At 35.2% G+C, this 19,644-nt stretch overlaps 1 protein-coding gene across 20 annotated transcripts in view; it reads right to left on the minus strand.

Annotated features, from left to right (window-relative positions):
* The window catches only part of PPFIA2 (PTPRF interacting protein alpha 2), a 504,804-nt gene that overhangs the window by 341,486 nt on the left and 143,674 nt on the right, over positions 1–19,644 (minus strand). For 2 of the 20 annotated variants that reach the window (XM_050749226.1, XM_050749229.1), the window contains exon 1: positions 4,439–5,486. The exons of 15 other annotated variants lie outside the window; for them this stretch is intronic. In XM_050749226.1, coding sequence (XP_050605183.1) covers positions 4,439–4,519 — 81 coding nt within the window. In that variant the 5' untranslated portion in view covers positions 4,520–5,486. Of the gene's footprint in view, positions 1–4,438; positions 5,488–19,644 lie in introns of those variants that run through there. 3 more of the 20 variants (XM_050749230.1, XM_050749224.1, XM_050749228.1) reach the window with 3 other exon arrangements.

Here is a 19,644-nt window from a genome sequence, read left to right on the forward strand (position 1 = left end):
TATTTTTGAAATATATTTTCCACTTTACAGAAATATTGTCAGTCTCCATGCATGAGGAACACAGCATAATAAAATGGTCTTGGGGATTATAACAAAGCATAAAATTTGCTTTGGTAGCAGTATGAACAAATAAAGAGGAATTTTTTTTACAAAAGGCATTTAATACAGTGTGCAGGAATGGGTGAAGGCTTCATGGAGGAGGTAGCATTTGAGATAAATATTTAAGAAAAAATTTCCAGTGGGCACTTTGAGTGAAGAGGCAAAGGACAATCACACAGAAAAGCATGCAAGCAACTTTCTAGGAAAGAAAGTAGAGTGTCTGTCCCATATCAGGAAGGTCTTTTTTATGTCAAGCTGGGAAGATAATTTCTATATTTTAAGGCAGGGATTCCAACTGCTGGTACTGGTCTGCGGCCTGTTAGAAACCAGGCTGCAGAGCAGGAGGTGAGCAGTGGGCAAGTGAGCAAAGCTTCATCTGTATTTATAGCTGCTCCCCATTACTCACATTACCGCCTGAGCTCTGCCTCCTGCCAGATCAGCAGTGGCATTAGATTCTCATAGGAGTGTGAACCCTATCGTGAACTGTGCATGTAAGGGATCTGTGTTGCACCTGCCTTACAGAAATCTCATGCCTGATGATCTAAGGTTGGAACAGTTTCATCCTGAAACTGTCCCTTCCCCTCCCCCTCTCAGGTTCATGGAAAAATTGTCTTCCACAAATCCAGTGCCTGGTGCCAAAATGGTTGGAGAAGAGAAGTATTTTAAGCACAGAAGCAGCAGGTTACTGTTTCCACACTTATAGTAAAGCTTCTTTCTCTTGTTTTCAGTAGGTATGAAGAGTTAGCCACTTTTATACATAGTTCTGACAGATAATGTTATTAATGCTAGGATTCAATGGCTAAACAAACAAATAAATATATCCTAAACAGAAATAACTATTCTATGGGCCCAGGAGATAAAATTCCTTCTATCAGAAATTAATCCTTTGGTTTGAAGAAATGGGTTGCAAACTTCACTTTGTTTTATATGTGATAGTAACACACTGTTTCTTGTTACGTATGAAAGTTTTCACAGACCATCCATGAATAAAAAATGTAAATCCAGAATTTACCACCAAAATGTAGAGAAACTTTGTGAGCCTCAAAAGAATGTTTCTTGGCCTGGTGAGGTGGCTCACTCCTGTAATTCCAGCACTTTGGGAGGCCAATGTTGGAGGATTGCTTGAGCCCAGGAGTTCAAGACTCTGGAAAATATAGTGATACTTCCATCTCTACAGAACATTAGAAAAGTAACTGAGTGTGATGGTGTGTGCCTATAGTCCCAGCTACTTGTGGGGCTAAGGTGGGAGGATCGCTTAAGCCTGGGAGGCTGAGGTTGCAGTGAGCCTTTATTGGGCCATGGCACTCCAGCCTGGGCAACAGAGCAAGATGCTGTCTAAAAATAAAAAAAAAAAAAATAAGAAAAAAAATATTTTCCCTACTGTTGCTAGCAACTACTGACAAACTCCCATGAAAGTTTAGGACTGCACAGATATGGTTTGAAAACAGGTGGGTGAAGGTATTTAATTTCTAGGAAATGAGGGGAGCCATGGTGGTGGCCAGGACCTCTGGGAGGAGGAACACATTAAGTCATGATTAACCACTCAGTAGGGTTAGTAGAGCAAATAGATGGTGTTATTTACAAAGATAAAGCTATGAAAGAACAAATGTAAAATCATGTTGAGACATCATTTATATGGACCTAAAAGTAACAAAATTCACCATATGTATATATATGTTTATTTTAAAGTAGGTTTTTCACTTGTATATATTTGAGTCCCACAAATTGACACTTCTAATGCATAAAAATACTGCAAATATTATTTTCCTCTAGTAGCTTTTAATTTTAACTTTTGTCAATTAAAGGGCATTTTAGAAACTACACTGTAGAACTTGACTTTTGATGAGAAGTCATACATTAGACATACAGTGCAAATTGGGTGCTGGCATCATCCAGGGTCCAGGCACCTCTGAGTAGAAAACTGCAGGCACAAGTATATTCACAGTAATATAAAAGTGATGATTCACACTTAAGGGAATTAGTTTAAATTAAGTGTTACATATTCTATCTAAAAAGGCATATGTGCATGCTTAGAAGTATGAATGTGTTTGCCTAAATTAAAGATGCAATGAAAAGCAAAGTCTTGTACTAAGAATATCCTTCAACTTCTTATTTGTTGCCTTTTCTCCTTTGAACTACTTAGGTCAAATGCATTCTAAATCTTACTCTTAAAATGTGATAGCATACCATGTCAGAAAAAAATGACAGGATAGTTTGGATGTTTAATGAGAAGATGGAACTAAAACGCAGTATTATTCATGCTAAGCTCTCTTAAATATATTTGCATATGTTAACTACTGTGCTAGAATTATTTTAAGGAAGTAAGCATTAAAATCCCAACTCCTTGATGCAGAATCATTTTAGAAGTACATTTACGCCATTTCATAATGACAACCATTTTTGAAAATTTAATCATTTTCTCAAGATACAGTTTTTGACAAATGGTCTGTTACTTTACAGCATCTCATTTGTTTTTAACAGCATTTCATCCAAAGAAAATATGCTGCCTCAATATGGGTTAATGTATATAGGTAAGAAAATCATTTAATTCTTTATAATCAATATATAATTCTAATAATCATTCAGTATAATTGTAATAATCATGTAATTCTTTCTTTTGGAAAAGAAAAGCCAAGAGTTGACTATTATATACCTTAATCTTTGTGCTTTAAAAGCCATCTTTGTCTCTTTCTTCCATAAAAGGCAAAAACAAACAACAATAGCAACAAAAAGACAAACATCAAAACTTAAACACATATTGTGTTATAGACCTCAGGATCAAATATTTTAGGAAATTTAAAATGTAGGAGAACAGAGTTTATGTTTGGCAAAATTTATATCTTATCTGAATTCCTATGGTTTTTACATGAATATGTTATTATCAATAAAAAGGGGGTAATTAAAAATTGTACCAGTGTGTTTTCAAAGAACGTCACCTGCCAAGAAAGGTGTCAGTAAGATCTTTACTGAAAGAATTGTAAAAAGCCTCTGTCATGACCGAGCATATGGAATGAACTGACCCTTAAACTTTAAGAGACTGAAGTAGAATACCTAATGTCAAATGCTACCCAAAGAGTCAGCTGCAGGATATTGTAAGAGGTGTTCATATCTCAGTGTACAGAGGAGAAAAAAAAAAGTAATAATTCTGTACAACAGCCCCAGGGCACTTGCATTTTGAATCACTGCCACAATAAGCAGATCACCACTAGGAAGAGAATATATTTTGTAAAACCACAGACTTGCACTATCAGTAGACATCAGTGTAAAACAAGAGAGGCAACAGAATTAAAAATAGAAGTATAGAAAAGGGAGAGAGAAAGAGTAATTCTATCTACTGCCCACAGTTTGCAAAGGCAAGAGACTTATAATTCAGATGTGCATTTATTTAGAGACCCCTTTAAAAATTCTGATTACCTTTATTATATTAATTCTCTCGGTCTTTATACTTATTTTTTCCAAGTATGGTATAATTATACAGCCAAAATAATTCAATGTCAGGCTGTTTATGTTTCCATAATGTAAAATATACAGGGAAAAGAATTTCATGTTCCCTTTTCATGTAACGATGATATGACTGAATTACAAAGTAAACCTTAGTAATGAAAGGCACAATTTGAAGATAAAAATAAGATAGAATCTGATCTAGTTTAGACCTAGGCATTTTGTAGACTGATGGTTGATTTAGTCACAGGCAATTGAAATACATTTAGTAGGTAACAGCTTTGTAACTCACATTTATATTATAAATCATTTTACTTTTCGATAACACAGAAAATCTTCCATTTTAATGAGTTTCTACTCTATTTCAAAAGCATGCTAAATGTGGTTCTTAAACCTCCTGTATTGTTTGTTGCCCTTATGTTATACACATAAGAAAATTAAATAATGGGAATTATGTTAAACTGTGTATATGAAATGCAAAATATTTTTCTAAGCCAAGAGGGCTTAGTTTGCAAAGTTCATAAAATTTTTTAATTTTACTCTTTCTGTGATGCACAAGGAAAGTAACTCTACAATTTTTACCACATTATAACCATAAATAACAATATCAGGAGACACAACACATCTCATAAACCTTCAAGGATGACACTGTAGCAGATTTAGAAATTCCTGTGGAAAATTGTGTTCACTTTTTTTTTTTTTAATTCACAGAGGCTCCTGATGCCATCCTATATCCACAGTTTAAAGTAGATTAAACTAACATGCACATTATTCATTCCATACATTCTCTTCAACACTTCCACCCTTTTTAAGTCTTTCTTCCTTTATACAGCCCTTTATTAAAAGTTTGACAATACATTAACTTCCTAAGTAGTGAAGCCATTTAAAGCACACTTACTTGAAAAGTGTAAAACCGGGTCCCATTAGGAGGATGCACTTTAGGGGAGCCAGAAACGGTGTTCATATCCGAGAAAATCATTTCTGATCACAGAGACAATATAATCCACAAGGAGCTACAGATGCAGAGCAGAGAGCTTAGCGTACAGATAAATCCGTGCATGCATTGAGGGAGACTAGAGGGTAAAATGAAATCTGCCCCATCCTTCTTAGATACACAGTGATAGCATTTTGAATCTTTCTTCTACATTTGAAATCTTAGCTGAAAGATCATCAGCCACCGACCTTTTGTGAAGCTAGTTCTTTAGAACATACAATGTTTTTTAAAAAAATTAAAAACACAGAAGGAAAAAAGCAAGAACCAACGATAAATGGAGCTTGTGCAGAATCTGGCAGTGCTGTGGACCTGCCCATCTGTTCTCAGTGATAATCACCTCCCTCCACCACAGTCTAGCAGAGTGATTATGCTAAATATCCTGGTTAACCAATAACATACAGTTTCATTTCAGGGAAGCATGCACAGTGTATTCAGAGGACCTCTTCTGACTAACCTGAAGTATGTTTCATATACTGTTTAAAGCTCTATTTAGTAACAAATTGCCATTTTATCACTCTTATTTCTGTATCTTTCTCAATCTTTTAGTCACTCCCAGACTTTTCAACAAGATGTGATTTTTTTTTTTTTTTTTTTTTTTTTTTTTTTTTTTTACAAAGAGTTCTTTTATAATTTATAGATCAAAATATATTACAGCTGTTACAGCTGGCTGGGACATTGAGAGGCAATAGCATACAATTCGGTAAGACTCTATATACTAGGAGTACTATCAAATAAAATGTACCAAATATTTTCCACTTTTCTGAACTGCTATAGAACATCATGAATATGAATGTAATTATTATTATCTCATTTCCCCCATCTTAGCTAAAAAAATCATTATGTTTGACAATCAGTGCTTCAAAAAGTACCACACATTTGTTTTAAATAGTCATAACCTTATTTCATGTACATATATACATACAAGAATTAATAAAAAATATTTTATACACATGAAGATTTTCAACTCAAAAATCCAAAAATATTGAATGCAAACATGTTTTGTTGCAAACTATGTTCTTTTTGTATATCTTTAACGAATTCTTCAATTTGTATAAAAGATCATATTCAGATGACTTGACAACTTTTAGAGGTAAAAATAAATGTTCCATTTACACATGGTTCAAATGTGGAGACTTCTGTAGGATAGGAAACAGAATAAGCCAAAAGTGATGTCTTTGTGAATGTATCTAAGATGACACAGTCATACATAATAAAAACCACCTACTTTAAACCTGAAGGCTGTAAAGGATGATGATTTACACTTAAAACCTAAATTATTATTCATTAGTATTTCTGATTCTCCAATGACACATGAAATTTATAACATCAATGGAAAGGATGCAGAAAGGTGATCCTCAGTTCCTTAGATGGAACTCCTACAACCTGGTAAATTATGTGTATAGGTTATTTAACTAGCAAACTGCTAAATAAACCAGAAAATTATTTTAATAAATTCCAATTTGGGAATAATTTCAGATTTATAGAAAATCTGCAAAGAAAGTACAGAGAATTCCCATATATCCTTCATTCAGTTTTTCTAACTGTTATCTTGCATTACTATGGGACAATTGTGAAAACTAAGAAACTGATCTTAGTGTATTATTATTAACTAAACTCATACACTTTACTTGGATTTTACTAGTATCGCCATTAATGTGCTGTTTGTATTTTAGGTTCATTTTCAGGATACCATATTTACTTAGTTGTCATGTCTCTCCAGTTTCTTTTGGTGTGTGACAGCTTTTCTGTTTCTCATGATCTTGATGGTCTTGAGAAGAATTGGCCAAGGGTTCTGTAGAATATCTCCCAATCCCATGAAATCATACATGCTTGCCTGTTTTCATCCTGATTACACTGGGCTATGAATGGATAAGCACACCACAGAGGTGAAGTGTCCTCAATCACATCATATTAGTGGTACACGACATCCACATAACATTATTAATGACGTCAACCTTTGTCATTTGACTAACAAAGTTTTTGCCTGGTTTCTCTACTGTAAAGTTACTATTTCCCCCTTTCCATACTCTATTCTTCGGCAAGTAGTACACCCTCAACAGAGGTGGTAATAATAGGTGAAATTAAGCTTGGCCCCCTGGAAGAGAGAGTACCAAAATATATTTCTCCTGTAATGGCTGGCCTCTTTTCCTTTAATTATTTACTTTTTCAGTTATTTACTTATAACAGTAGAGAACCATGTATATTTACTTTATACTCTTGTTTGTAATTTAATATTACATAATTTAGATTGTTTTTCATATTGTCCCAGCTTTAATCATTGTTAGCTCCTTTATTTCAGGTTGTCTCCTGTGTCCCTTGACATGCCCCCATCCATTTGTTTTTAGAGCACTCAATGATTATTTTTAAAAAATGGTTTTCTCTTACATAAATCACTTATGATTTGCTGAAGCTATTGATTTCCTTAACTATAACTCTATTATTGTGAGTAAACTTGAAAAATTATGTTTTGTTTTCCAGTATTTTAAAATAGCTATATTATTCATTTTTTTCAAATTAATATTTTTCCTTCTGATATCTTAGTCCACATGGGATTCATTCGAATGATCATCAAATTTTTAAAATGACTTTATAGATTTACTAGCTGTGGAAATCAGTTATATATGTGAAATATTCAAGATACATGTTAGGATCTAACTTCCTCTTGTGGTTAGTGGGGCCATGTAACTCATGTTCTCCAGAGAGCTATGAGTAGAAATAATCTCTCAAACAGAAACCTCAAGGTTCCTGAGAGCCAAGTTTTAAGAAAAAAAGTTTGTCAAATAGATTTTTACCATGCAAGTATAAACTCCATGTACTTTAATGTTTACCTGTCAACTGGGTCTAACACAACTGAGATCAGAAAATTCACCAGATTGCTTATTATTGTAGAGGAACTCATAAATCAAACGTTTTTGGTAAAATATCACATATTCTTAATACAGTCCCATGTGTTTGCTGCATTTGCATCAGCCAGCAAACTATTTTATTTTAACTGGGAATTATGAAGCTTTCCAGCCAATAAGAATACACTTTATTTTTCATATTTCTTTGGTGGGGGAGGAGAGGAAAGTAGTATGGGTTAATGTTAAAAGAGGCAGGAGGGAGAAATAGTACTACTAATATATAATTATTTTAAGTATAATGCTTTATTCTAAAAATTACTGAAATTGCCGAAGTATACAATTTTTCCAGAATATTTTCTTCCTATGACTATTTTTGAAAATGTTATCTCATAATTCTAAATGGCTATTTGGAAACATCTCAACTTTCCCTTCTGCCTGGTAGCAATAGGGAAGGTGTTACCAGGTCTAAAAATTGCCAAGATGTAGAATTCTTCCACGTCCATTGTGGCTGAGGCCAAAGCTTATATATCAAGGTATGATCCTATCATTCTCATTCTGAAAGCCATGAATGTTGGAGTTGCTGGAGGATGGAGAAATGTCTGTCTCATTAAAAAACACGTCTCTTTAACTCATATCAATTGCCTAAAGGAAATAATAAGTATTTAGTCAGGGACATTTGACATATTTTTTTTTTTTTCTGTAGGAAAGCCCCATTCAGTCAGGCACAAGAAGTCCTGATGGACAGGAACTGAACAGTCTTGGAGCAGGCTCAGAGCTGTGCTAAGTTCCATGCCTAACATTTCATCTAGTACCGTACTTTCCAAACCTGGTTGGTTCGTAAGCTTAGGTGCATACAGTTTGAAAAACTATGAAGCCTCTCTTTGTCAAAATTTAAATACTTTAAAAGACTTAAATTACAGTACATCATAGGTATTGACAGATGATACTCATTTAAATGCATCAAATGGAATAGCAATTTAATGCCCATCTTCTATTAAAAAACTAAAGAGCTCTTAGAAATGGAAATTTTATAACATCCCTTTTATTCCTTCAACTTTTTTTCCTTTCCTCCTGCACACAATTTTATTTTACTATATTGTAGTATCTTTCCATATTGTGTGCCTTAAAGTATTTTATCAGTAATATTATAATTTGTTACTGCAAAAATATATAATATACACTTAAAATATTTTTCTTTTTAAATTTTAAAAGACAATATGCTTATAAGTGTTAAAACTTATCTCTTGAAATGAGTAGCATTCACAAATATTATTACCATACAATGTGCCAGAACAGAATAAACATATTAAAATGCTGATAAATATAGAAAACAAAATATTATGCCTGGATAATACAAAAATGTATGTTTTTATGATATAACTGGAGTTTTATCTTTTTAAAACTAGCTTGTTTCAATTCAAACATACTATTAGAATTAGACAGTCCTAATTTTCAGTTTTGTAGATTTATTGTTGAGAAACCCTTTCCCCAGAAGTAACTAGATAGAAAATAAAAAAGGTTGTGTTGTTGTTAGGGTTTTTATCAGCACTATACTCAAATTTTCTAATTTCTTCTGCATATATACTAGAATCCAAAATATATTTTATAATAATCATTAAATACCTTGATTAAGTCATCTTCCAATTTTGTTGAAAGCTAACAACCAGAAAACATCTGGCTTTCAAAAAGATTTGTTATGTAGCTATTAAAGTCATTCACTTTCCTAACACCTAAATCTATAATTTGAGTGGTTTCTTATTTTGGTCCTTGAAGTTTTGAGACCCTGGGGTAATGCGACACAGTTAAGATTCATGAGAAATATACACTCTGAAAAAGAAGATTGATTTAAATGCAGACAGAACTCCTTAATTGCGGCACTGTTCTCAGAATAATAAATTTTAGAAAAGGGTACATATAGAAGAAGAAAATGAATCCCTTGCAAATATCCATGTCCGTATTTCTTGGACAGTCTTCATACCTTAATTTTAAATAATTGTCAAACATCTATCCCTGTAATCAAACACATTTCAGGTGGTTGATAAATGTTGACTCAGTGAATGTGCTGCTTACACAATATGGCTAAGTAATTGCTTTAAACATCATTTCTAATCAATATGACCAAAAATTAAAAATCAGCTTGGCCACAGTCTTATTAGAAATTCAAAACTTCAGCATATACTCAGAAAGTAAAGGAAAAAATTCAGTGACCACACTGAGTTCATTGTTCCTTAATAAGCCTCCATCTCCTCATTTATGAAATGGGGATAAGTATGCCTCACTCAAAGTCTTCTGTAACATTTAAATAAAATTAAGGTAGTAACACCCAAATTTGTCTCCATTCTGTTTCACCTTTTTTTTTTTTTGAGAGAGAGAGAGAGAGAGGGAGAGAGAGACTTGCTCTTGTCGCCCAGGCTGGAGTACAGTGATGTGAGCACATCTCATTGCAGCATTGAACTCCTGGGCTCAAGTGATCCACAGTGTCCCTAGGAGCTAGGACTACAAGAGTGTGCCACCACACCTGGCTATTTATTTTATTTTATTTTTTATAGAGACAGGGTCTTGCTATGTTGCCTAGGCTGGTCTCAAACTCCTGGCCTCAAGAGATGCTATTGAGTCAGCCTCCCAAATTGTTGGTCATGAGCCTCCCAAATTGTTGGTCATGAGCCACCACACCCAGCCTCTTCTTCACCTTTATTTACATGAAAAATACAAAGAATACATTCTCAAAAGCAATCATATTCTCCAAATTGCTAGTGCTATTTGATATAATAGTTTTCAGGAAGTTCCACATTTCCCAAGAATAAAATAATAAGTAAATACAGAATTTATAAACTATGTTCAGTTACTCAATTAAAAAACTAATTATTTCCTAAGAAGTTTACGTTTAGGATTTTATTAAATTTTTTAAATGAATTGGTAATTAAAGAGAAAGGTATCACCATAAAAGTTCTGGAAATGGGGACTTGCTCAAACCATTCACTGGAACAGTTACTTAGAAAAATGAAAATATGTCAATTCAAATATGTAATTTATATATATGTAGTTTTATTCATTCATTTAAAAATTATTGTTTTTGATATTAACATTTAGCAAAATTGATTTAAAAATTTTTTTTAAGTAATACATATTTTTAAATAAAACAGAACACTTAGCCCTAGAGAGCTATGGTTATTAATCACATATAGTGGATAATTTATAGTATAAGTGGCACATATTTGAGGGGAAAAGAAGAACGATCAACCATTATTCCAGACAATAGACACAAAGACTGTCCTTGGTAAACCAGAACTTGGTCTTGTGTTTACCATGGTCTTCCTACCCATGGTAAACACAAAAGTATGTTTACCTTTGAGGAACTTTTATTATATTAGAGGAACAAAACAGATACACCTTTTGAAAAATTACTTTAAGAGCGTTATACATATCAAATCCATTCTAAAGAATATAAACAAATGTGGACATTAATTTAGGCTTATTAATTAGGGTGACTTCATGAGCTACATTACCTGAAAATCTAGAAAGGTAAAAAGAACTAACATTCAGTACTTAAGTGTCAGACATGGACACATGGCATTTAATTTGAGCCATACACTGTCATTTGACCTGGGTAATATATTGATTTTATATATGAGAACATTGGTATTCAAGAAAGTAGAATACCTTTCTCAATGACAGAATCACTATTCTGATTAAAAATAAAAACCCCTTTACATTACACCTGCCCCTTACAATTTTCCTTTCTCTTCCACATTTATTCATTTATTTATCCATTCAACTATGCATTAATCAAAGACTAATCATCAAATGCCTTATACTTTACTGATATTGTTTCCAGGCTTTGGGGAAAGGATTATCAGATACAATGTCAGTGCTTCATAAACTTTAAATTTTGTGGGAGAGATACCAGCTAAGTAGAGGTAGTTAAGTAGCAAAACAACTGCAATGCAGTTTGACAAATGCTAACAATTGACTTGATATAATGTATACTGAGTTCATCTGGAAACCACTGAACTCCAGGCATATGTCAGGGTGGCCCTGGCCAAAGCATGACGTTAAAGGCTTTCCAAAGAAAAGAATCAATGTTTGAAAAAAATGAAATGGTATGGAATATGGCTGAAAGCATTTCAGGACATGAGGCAACTGTGCTAGGTATGTGTTAGTATTTACAAACTTTTTTTTCAAGTAAAATTAGTAAAGACACTTAATCTGGTCATCATCCTTTTCCTATAAAATCAAATAAAATTAGAACATTCCTGTTTAAAAAAAAAGATATGAAATGTTGAGTCACATTTTCACACTTTTGGTTAGTATATTTTAATGTCTTTCTTTAGTTTGCCAAATAGCTTTCCAAGATTATTTTGGGTTGTGAAGAAACTTCATTCTTAGTTTGATTGCTTTCAATTTATCATAAAACCATTTCAACTGAAAATTATACATATATATACCATATATATATATATGGTACAATATCACAGCTCAAATAAAATTTAATGTGCTTATGTTATCAATCATTGGTTTTCAGGCAATGGCTACCACCGTACATGAAGGGTAAATAACATACTCATTTTAATCACTACAGACAGACCACTACCAAAAATTTCTTAAGATGTGTCTTTTCCAAGACAGATAAATTATGAAGTTGAGCTTCAGGAAGTGTAACATTAGGTATCCCAACCACCTGAATTTTTACAGAAAGGAGTTGAAAATGAAACAGTAAAAATATGATTAAATTATACTTAACTTAAAATGCAGTAAAATAAAAATCCTGAAGCCAGACATTTGCTCTTAATAGAATTAAGAGAAGACCCCAAGAAATTGTCTAATACACCCTTGTGCCCTTAGGAACAATTACTCCTATTCCACCTGAAATGTATGTTATCACCTTGGTGTTATAAAATGTTCAAAAAATAATTTAGAGTCTATGCTTTTATATCAGGAAATTCAACTCACATATTTTTGTAACCCTTGAAAATAAGTTAGTTTTAAGAAACAGTTGTGAGATATATTCTGTTTTAAGACAAGCAATTTGGTACAGCCTTTCTTTCATTCATTTGTGGGTACTGGATATAAAGCTCAAAATTTTGCTAAAATGATAAGAATTTGGGGAGTTAAATAAATACACTGAAAAGGCTGCCTATTTTCTGTTAATTTCTGATAAATGGTCAGGGGAAAATGGTCATACTGAAAGAACAATGGGGGAGAGAAGGAAGAGAAGAACATAGTGGTGAGAGAGAGAAAGAGAGAGAAAGATGAAAGGAGGTAAAGGGAAAAGATAAAGATGAGAGAAGAGGGAGAGGAGAGAGGAGGCGAGGGTAGGAGATAGATATTATTACACTTTGCATGGTAGCACTATAGGATAACAAAGCATTTTCCAGGCAAACACTCAGTTATAATTCACGCCATATGGAATGAAATTTGCAGCCCAGATGGACAATATATCCTAGTAAATTTACATGGATAACATATGAATGTTAGTTAAGTATGTAATGTCACTAGCCTGTCTGTCCATCTGTCTATCATCTATCAATCATCTATAATCTATCTATCTCTATTTAATCTATCGATCTTCATATTTATCCACTTCTAACAATATCTGTACTCTTAGCTTTATATCTTGAGTTCTACAATATGTAGCACAAATAACCCTTTGCAGATAGCCAAAACTCTGAGTTTACTGTATGATTTGTTTTCTCAATTTTTATTCAGGGGTTACATGTGCAGATTTGTTACATGAGTGTATTGCATCCAGGTAGTGAGCATAATAGCCAATAAGTAGTTTTTCAACCCATGCTACACTCCCTTCCCACTATAGTAGTCTACAGAGTCAATTGCTCCTATGTTGTTATCCCTGTGTGCTCAATGCTTAGCTCCCACTTATAAGTGAGAAAATGCAGTATTTGGTTTTCTGTTTGTGTGATAATTCACTTAAGATTATGGCCTCCAGCTCCATCTATGTTTCTGCAAAGGACAAGATTAATTATTTTTATATGGCTGCATAGTATTCCATGGTGTATATGGAGCACATTTTCACTATCCAGTCCACCATTGATGGGCATCTATGTTGACTCCATGTCTTTGCCATTGTGAATAGAATGACACTGAACATATGAGTCCATGTAACTTTTTGGTATAATGATTGATTTTCCTTTGAGTAATGGGATTGCTGGGTTGAATTGCAGCTCTAAGTTCTTTGAAAAATCTCCAAACTGCTTTCCACAGTGGCCGAACTCATTTACATTCCCACCAATAGTGCATAAGCGTTCTCTTTCTCTACAGCATCACCAGCATCTATTGTTTCCTGACTTTGTAAAAATACCCACTTTGCCTGGTGTGAGACAGTATCTCATTGTGGTTTTGATTTGCAATTCTCTGATTAGTGATGTTGAGTATTTATTTATTTATTTATTTATTTATTTATTTTTTTGAGACGGAGTCTCCCTCTGCCGCCCAGGCTGGAGTGCAGTGGACGGATCTCAGCTCACTGCAACCTCCGCCTCCCGGGTTCATGCCATTCTCCTGCCTCAGCCTCCCGAGTAGCTGGGACTACAGGCGCCCGCCACCTCGCCCGGCTAGTTTTTTGTATTTTTTAGTAGAGATGGGGTTTCCCCGTGTCAGCCAGGATGGTCTCGATCTCCTGACCTCGTGATCCGCCCGTCTCGGCCTCTCAAAGTGCTGGGATTACAGGCTTGAGCCACCGCTTATGTTTGTTGGCCACTGGTATGTCTTCTTTTGAAAAGTATCTGTTCATTTCCTTTGCCCATTTTTAATGAGGTTATTTGTTTTTTGCTTGTTGATTTAATTTCTTTAAAGATTCAGCCTATTAGACTTTTGTCAGACACATAGTTCACAAATATTTTCTCCCATTCTGTAGGTTGTCTGTTTACTCTGTTGATAGTTTATTTCACTGTACAGAAGCTTTTTAGTTTAATTGGGTACCACTTGTCCATTGTTGCTTTTGTTGTAATTGCTTTTGGGGACAGCAAAAAATTCTTTGCTAAGGTCGATGTTGAGAATGGTATTTCTTGGGGTTTCTTTTGGGATTTCTATAGTTTGAGGTCTTACATTTAAATCTTTAATCCATCTCTAGTTAATTTTTATATAAGGTGAAAGGTAGGGGCCCAGTTTCAATCTTCTGCATGTGGCTAGCCCATTATCCCAGCACCATTAATCGACTAGGGAGTCACCTCCTCGTGACTTGCTATTGTCAGCCTCATCGAAGATCTGAGGGTTGTAGGTGGCAGCTTTATTTCTGAGTTATGTGTTATTGGTTTATGTGTCTCTTTGTACCAATACCATGCTCTTTTGGTTACTGGAGCCTTATAGTTTGAAGTTGAGCAGTGTGATGTCTCCAACTTTGTTCTTTTTGCTTAGGATTGCTTTGGCTATTTGGGCTCCTTTTTGGTTCCATATGAATTTTAGAATAGTTTTCTCTAATTCTGTGAAGAATGACATTGGTAGTTTGATAGGAGTAGTTGAATCTGCAAATTGCTTCAGGCATATGGCCATTTTAATGATGTTGGTTCTTACAATCCATGAGCATGGAATGTTTTTTCCATTCATTTGTGTCATCTCTGATTTATTTCAGCAATGTTTTGCACTTCCTCCTGTACAGACCTTTCAACTCTGTGGTTAGCTGAATTCCTACATATTTCATTTTCTTTGTGGCTACTGTAAATGGAATTGTGTTCTGAATTGAATTTTAGCCTAAACATTATTGATGTATGGAATTGCTACTGATTTTTTAACATTGATTTTGTATCCTGAAACTGTGTTAAAGTCATGTATCATATCTAGTAGCCTTTTCGCAGAGTCTTTAGAGTTTTCTAAGTATAGAACCATATCATCATTGAAGAGAGATATTTTGACTTCTTTTTATACTTGGATGCCTTTATTTCTTTCTCTTCTTTGAATACTCTGGCTAGGATTTCTCATATTATGTCAAACAGGACTGGTGAAAATGGACATCTTTGCCTTGTTCCATTTCTCAAGGGGAATGGTTCTAGTTTCTGCTCGTTCAGTATGATATTGGTTGCATGTTTGTTATAGATGGCTCTTCTTATTTTGAGGTATATTCTTTTGATGCCTAGTCTGTTGGGGGTTTTTATCATGAAGAGATGTTGAATTTTATCAAAAGTTTTTTCTGTGTCTATTGAGATGATCACATGGTTTTTGCTTTTAATTCTGCTATGTAATGAATCACGTTTATTGATTTACATATTTTGAACCAACCTTGCATCCCCGGAATCAAGCCCACTTGATTGTGGTGAATTAGCTTTTGTATGTGCTGTTGAATTCGGTTTTATAGTATTTTGTTGAGGATTTTTGCATCTATGATCAAAAGTGATACTGGACTATAGTTTTATTTCTTTGTTGTGCCTCTGCCAGATTTTGGTATTAGGCTGATTCTGGCTTCATGGAATGAGTTAGGGAGGAGTCCCTCCACCTCAATTTTTTGGAATAGTTTCAATAGGATTGGTACGAGTTCTTCTTTATAGATCTGGTAAAATTCAGCTGTGAATTCATCTGGTCTAGGGCTTTTTTGGTTGGTAGGTTTCTTATTACTGATTGAACTTCAGAATTTGGTATTGGTCTTTTGGTATTGGTCTTTTCAGGGTTTCAATCTCTGCCTGATTCAATCTTGAGATATTGTGTGTTTCCAGGTATTTAACTATTTCTTCTAGATTTAAAAATTTGTGTGCATATAGTTTCTTGTAATACTCTCCGAGAATCTTTTGTGTTTCTGTGGGATCAGCTGTAATGTCATCTTTGTCATTTCTGACTGTACTGATCTGAATTTTCTATTTTTTTCTTTGCTAATATAGGTAGTGATATGCCAATCTTGTTTATTTTTTCAAAAACCAAGTCTTGGTTTCATCAATTTTTAAAATATATTTTTGCATCCCAATTTTAATGTTCTGTAATTTTAGTTATTTCTTTACTTCTGCTGGTTTTGGGGTTGGTTTCTTCTTTTTATTTTTCCTAGGTCCTTTCGGTGCAAAGTGAGAGTGTTAATTTGAACTCTTTCTAACTTCTTAATGAAGGTATTTAGGGCTATAAACTTTCCTCTTAACATTGCTTTAGCTGTATCCTAGACATTTGGATAAGTTTTATACCTATTTTCATTAATTTCAAAGAATTTTTTATTTTAATGTTCACCCAGGGATTATTCAGGAGCAAATTGTTTAATTTTCATGCATTTGTGTACTTCTTAGATTTTTTGGCTATCAATTTATATTTTTATTGCACTGTGATCCAAGAATGTACTTGGTATGGTTTTTTTTTTAATTTATTGAGATTTCCATTATGAGTAAGCATGTCATCAATCTTAAAATATGTTCTGTGTGCAGATAAGAATAGTATATATTCTATGGTTGTTGGGTGGAGTGTTCTGTAGATGTCCATTAGGTCCAAGTGGTCAAGTGTTGACTTTAAGTCCACAGTTTCTTTGTTGGTTTTCTGCTTTGACAATCTAAGGCTGTCAGGGGGGTGTTGAAGTCTCTCATCATTACTGTGTGATTGTCTAAGTCTTTTTGTAGACCAAGAAGAACTTGTTTTATTAATCTGGGTGCTCCAATGTTGGGTGTGTATATATTTAGAATGGTTAAGTCTCTTTTGTTGAACTGTACTCATTATCATTATGTAATGCCCTTCATTGTCCTTCTTAATTTTTATTGGTGAAAAGTCTGTTTCATCTGATATAGAAATAGGGACCCTTTCTCTTTTTTGTTTTCCATTTGCATGGTAGATCTTTCCTTATTCTTTTACTTTGAACCTGTGGGTGTTGTTATATGTGAAATGGGTCCCTGGAAGAAAGCAGAAGGTTGAATCTTGTCTTTTACCCAGTTTGCCACTCTGTGTCTTTTAAGTGGAACATTTACCTCATTTACATTCAAGGTCAATATTGATATGTGTGATTTTTGATCCTGTTATTATGTTGTTAGCTAGTTGCTATGTAGACTTGATTTCACAGTTGCTTTATAGTACCTGAGGGCTACATACTTAAATGTGCTTTTGTGGTAGCAGGTTTTGTTCTTTTGATTCTAAGTTTAGCACTCCTTTAGGGATCCCTTGTAAAACTGGTCTAGTTGCAAAAAAATCCCTCAATATTTGCTTATCTGAGAAGGATTTTATTTCTCCTTCACTTATGAAGATTAGTTTAGTGGGATTTAAAATTCTTGATTGATTTTTTTTAAGGACACTGACAACAATATCCCTATGTCTTCTGGCAAGTAAGGTTTCTGCTAAGAGGTCTTTTGCTAGCCTGATAAAGTTCCTTTTGCACGTGACTTGACCTTTGTCTCTAGCTGTCTTTAAGATTTTTTTTTGTTAAAAAAATCTACAGGCCTTGGGGACGATCAGCTTATCTAGCTAGGGTTCTCCGTATCTTTTAGATTTTCATGTCTACCTCTCTAGTGAGATTAGGAGAATTTCCGTGGACTACGTTTGCAAATATATTTTCCAAATTGTTTATTTTCTTTCTTTCTCTGTCAGGAGTGCCAATGAATCATAGATTTATTGTCTTTACATAATCCCATATTTCTTAGAGGTTTTGTTCATTTTTTTCAATTCCTTTTTGTCTTAGTTGCTTCAAAAACTGGTCTTTAAGCTCTGGGATTCTTTCCTCAGCTTGGTCTATTCTGCTGTTAACACTTCAAATTATATTATGAATTTCTTGTAGTGAGTTTTCCAGCTTTAGAAGTTCAGTTTGGTTCTTTCTTAAAATGGCTATTTCATCTTTCAAATCTTGGATCATTTTACTAGATTCCCTGGATTTCTTGGATGCGTTTACTTTCTCCTGAATCTTGATGAGCTTCTTGCCATCCAGATTCTGAATTCTATGTTTGTCATTTCAGCCATTTCAGACTGGCTAAGAACCATTGCTGAGGAGCTAGTGGACTTGTTAGAAGGGGATATTGTCTTTTTGAATTGTCAGAGTTCTTGAACTGATTCTTTCTCATCAGGGAGTTTTGATGTCCTTTAACCGTAGAGTTAGCTGAGTATAGTCAGTTGGCTTTGTTTCTGGGTACTTTCAGAGCACCAGGGCTCTGTACAGGATTTTTACGTGCAGGTGAATGTTTGGGCTTGTTTTCACAGGTGTATATATTAACAGGACAATTTTTGATGCTGTAGTTTGGGCTGTGATCCAGTAGATGGCACTTAAGAGTAATCCTGGTAGCTAGGCTGATACCTAGCCCCATGACTCTTCTACTTCCTAGCATTCGCGGGTGTGCTATGCAATGGTTGAGGAAGACAGATGGCTTGCTCACCATGTCTGCTCTCAGGACTTGTGGGGAGCTCTCTGCAATCACCAGCGCTGTGCCTCAGTTTCTTTTGGTAGGTGTTCCAGGCCACGAGGTTCTTTTTGGACAAAAGTTATGACAGGGAGATATGCCACACTGTTTATGAACCAGCTCTTCAGAGGGAGGCATGCCCCACTCCTACCTGGGCCCCCGGACCCAGCATCTTGCCCCTTTCAGTGTTCTGAGGTGGGGTTCCCCCTCCTGCAAGGGGGGTTCCTCCCCTGCCTGAGTGCTGGCCACAGCACTGAATTGTTCACTGCAGCCCTGGGGAACCGGGACATCCGTGGTTCAGGGTTGGGTTCTAGCTGTGCCAGGGTATCTGTTGTGTTCCTGGGCTGTCTGGAAAGTACTCATATACCGCAACACATTCAGCAGGGTTGTGGAGGCTGGGGGGTGTACCCAGTCCTGCAGGGCAGCTGGGCACAGGCTCTGTGGGGGTCAGGGGACAGCATGTGGAAGGGCTTGCAGAACAGATGTGCCCCAGTCACATCTGTAGGGAAGAAAGTTCAGCTGTCTTCTGCCTCAGAAGTCAGCTGGGGCCAATGCCTCTGGGGGAGCTGGGAGGGGGGCCCGAGTGATGGGCGTTTATGGCTGCTTTTCACTAGAGCTGCCAGTACACAAAAACTCCTGGGCTCCATGCCGTCTGAAGGCCTGTCTCTGCCTATTCCCTGGAGAGATCTCCTGACAGCTCACATGTCCATAGGGGATGCACGGTCCCCTGTCATTAGGTTCCCAGAGGTCCGTGGGGAGACTGAATCAAATCTCATTTCCCTCACTCACCCCTTTCCCACGAGCCATTAGTGGCTGGGAACTGGCCCTAGTGATCAGGTACCTTAAGTAGGGCTTCCAGCTTCCTTTCTATTCAGCCTCAGTTTCAGAGTCACATCTCCATCCACTATCAGCTGCTTCTCTCCAAATACCTGCTCAAATTATGGTGGCTGACTTAATAATTTGGTCTCTGTTAGTG

This window comes from Macaca thibetana, chromosome 11, assembly GCF_024542745.1.
Source record: "Macaca thibetana thibetana isolate TM-01 chromosome 11, ASM2454274v1, whole genome shotgun sequence".
NCBI lineage: Eukaryota > Metazoa > Chordata > Mammalia > Primates > Cercopithecidae > Macaca > Macaca thibetana.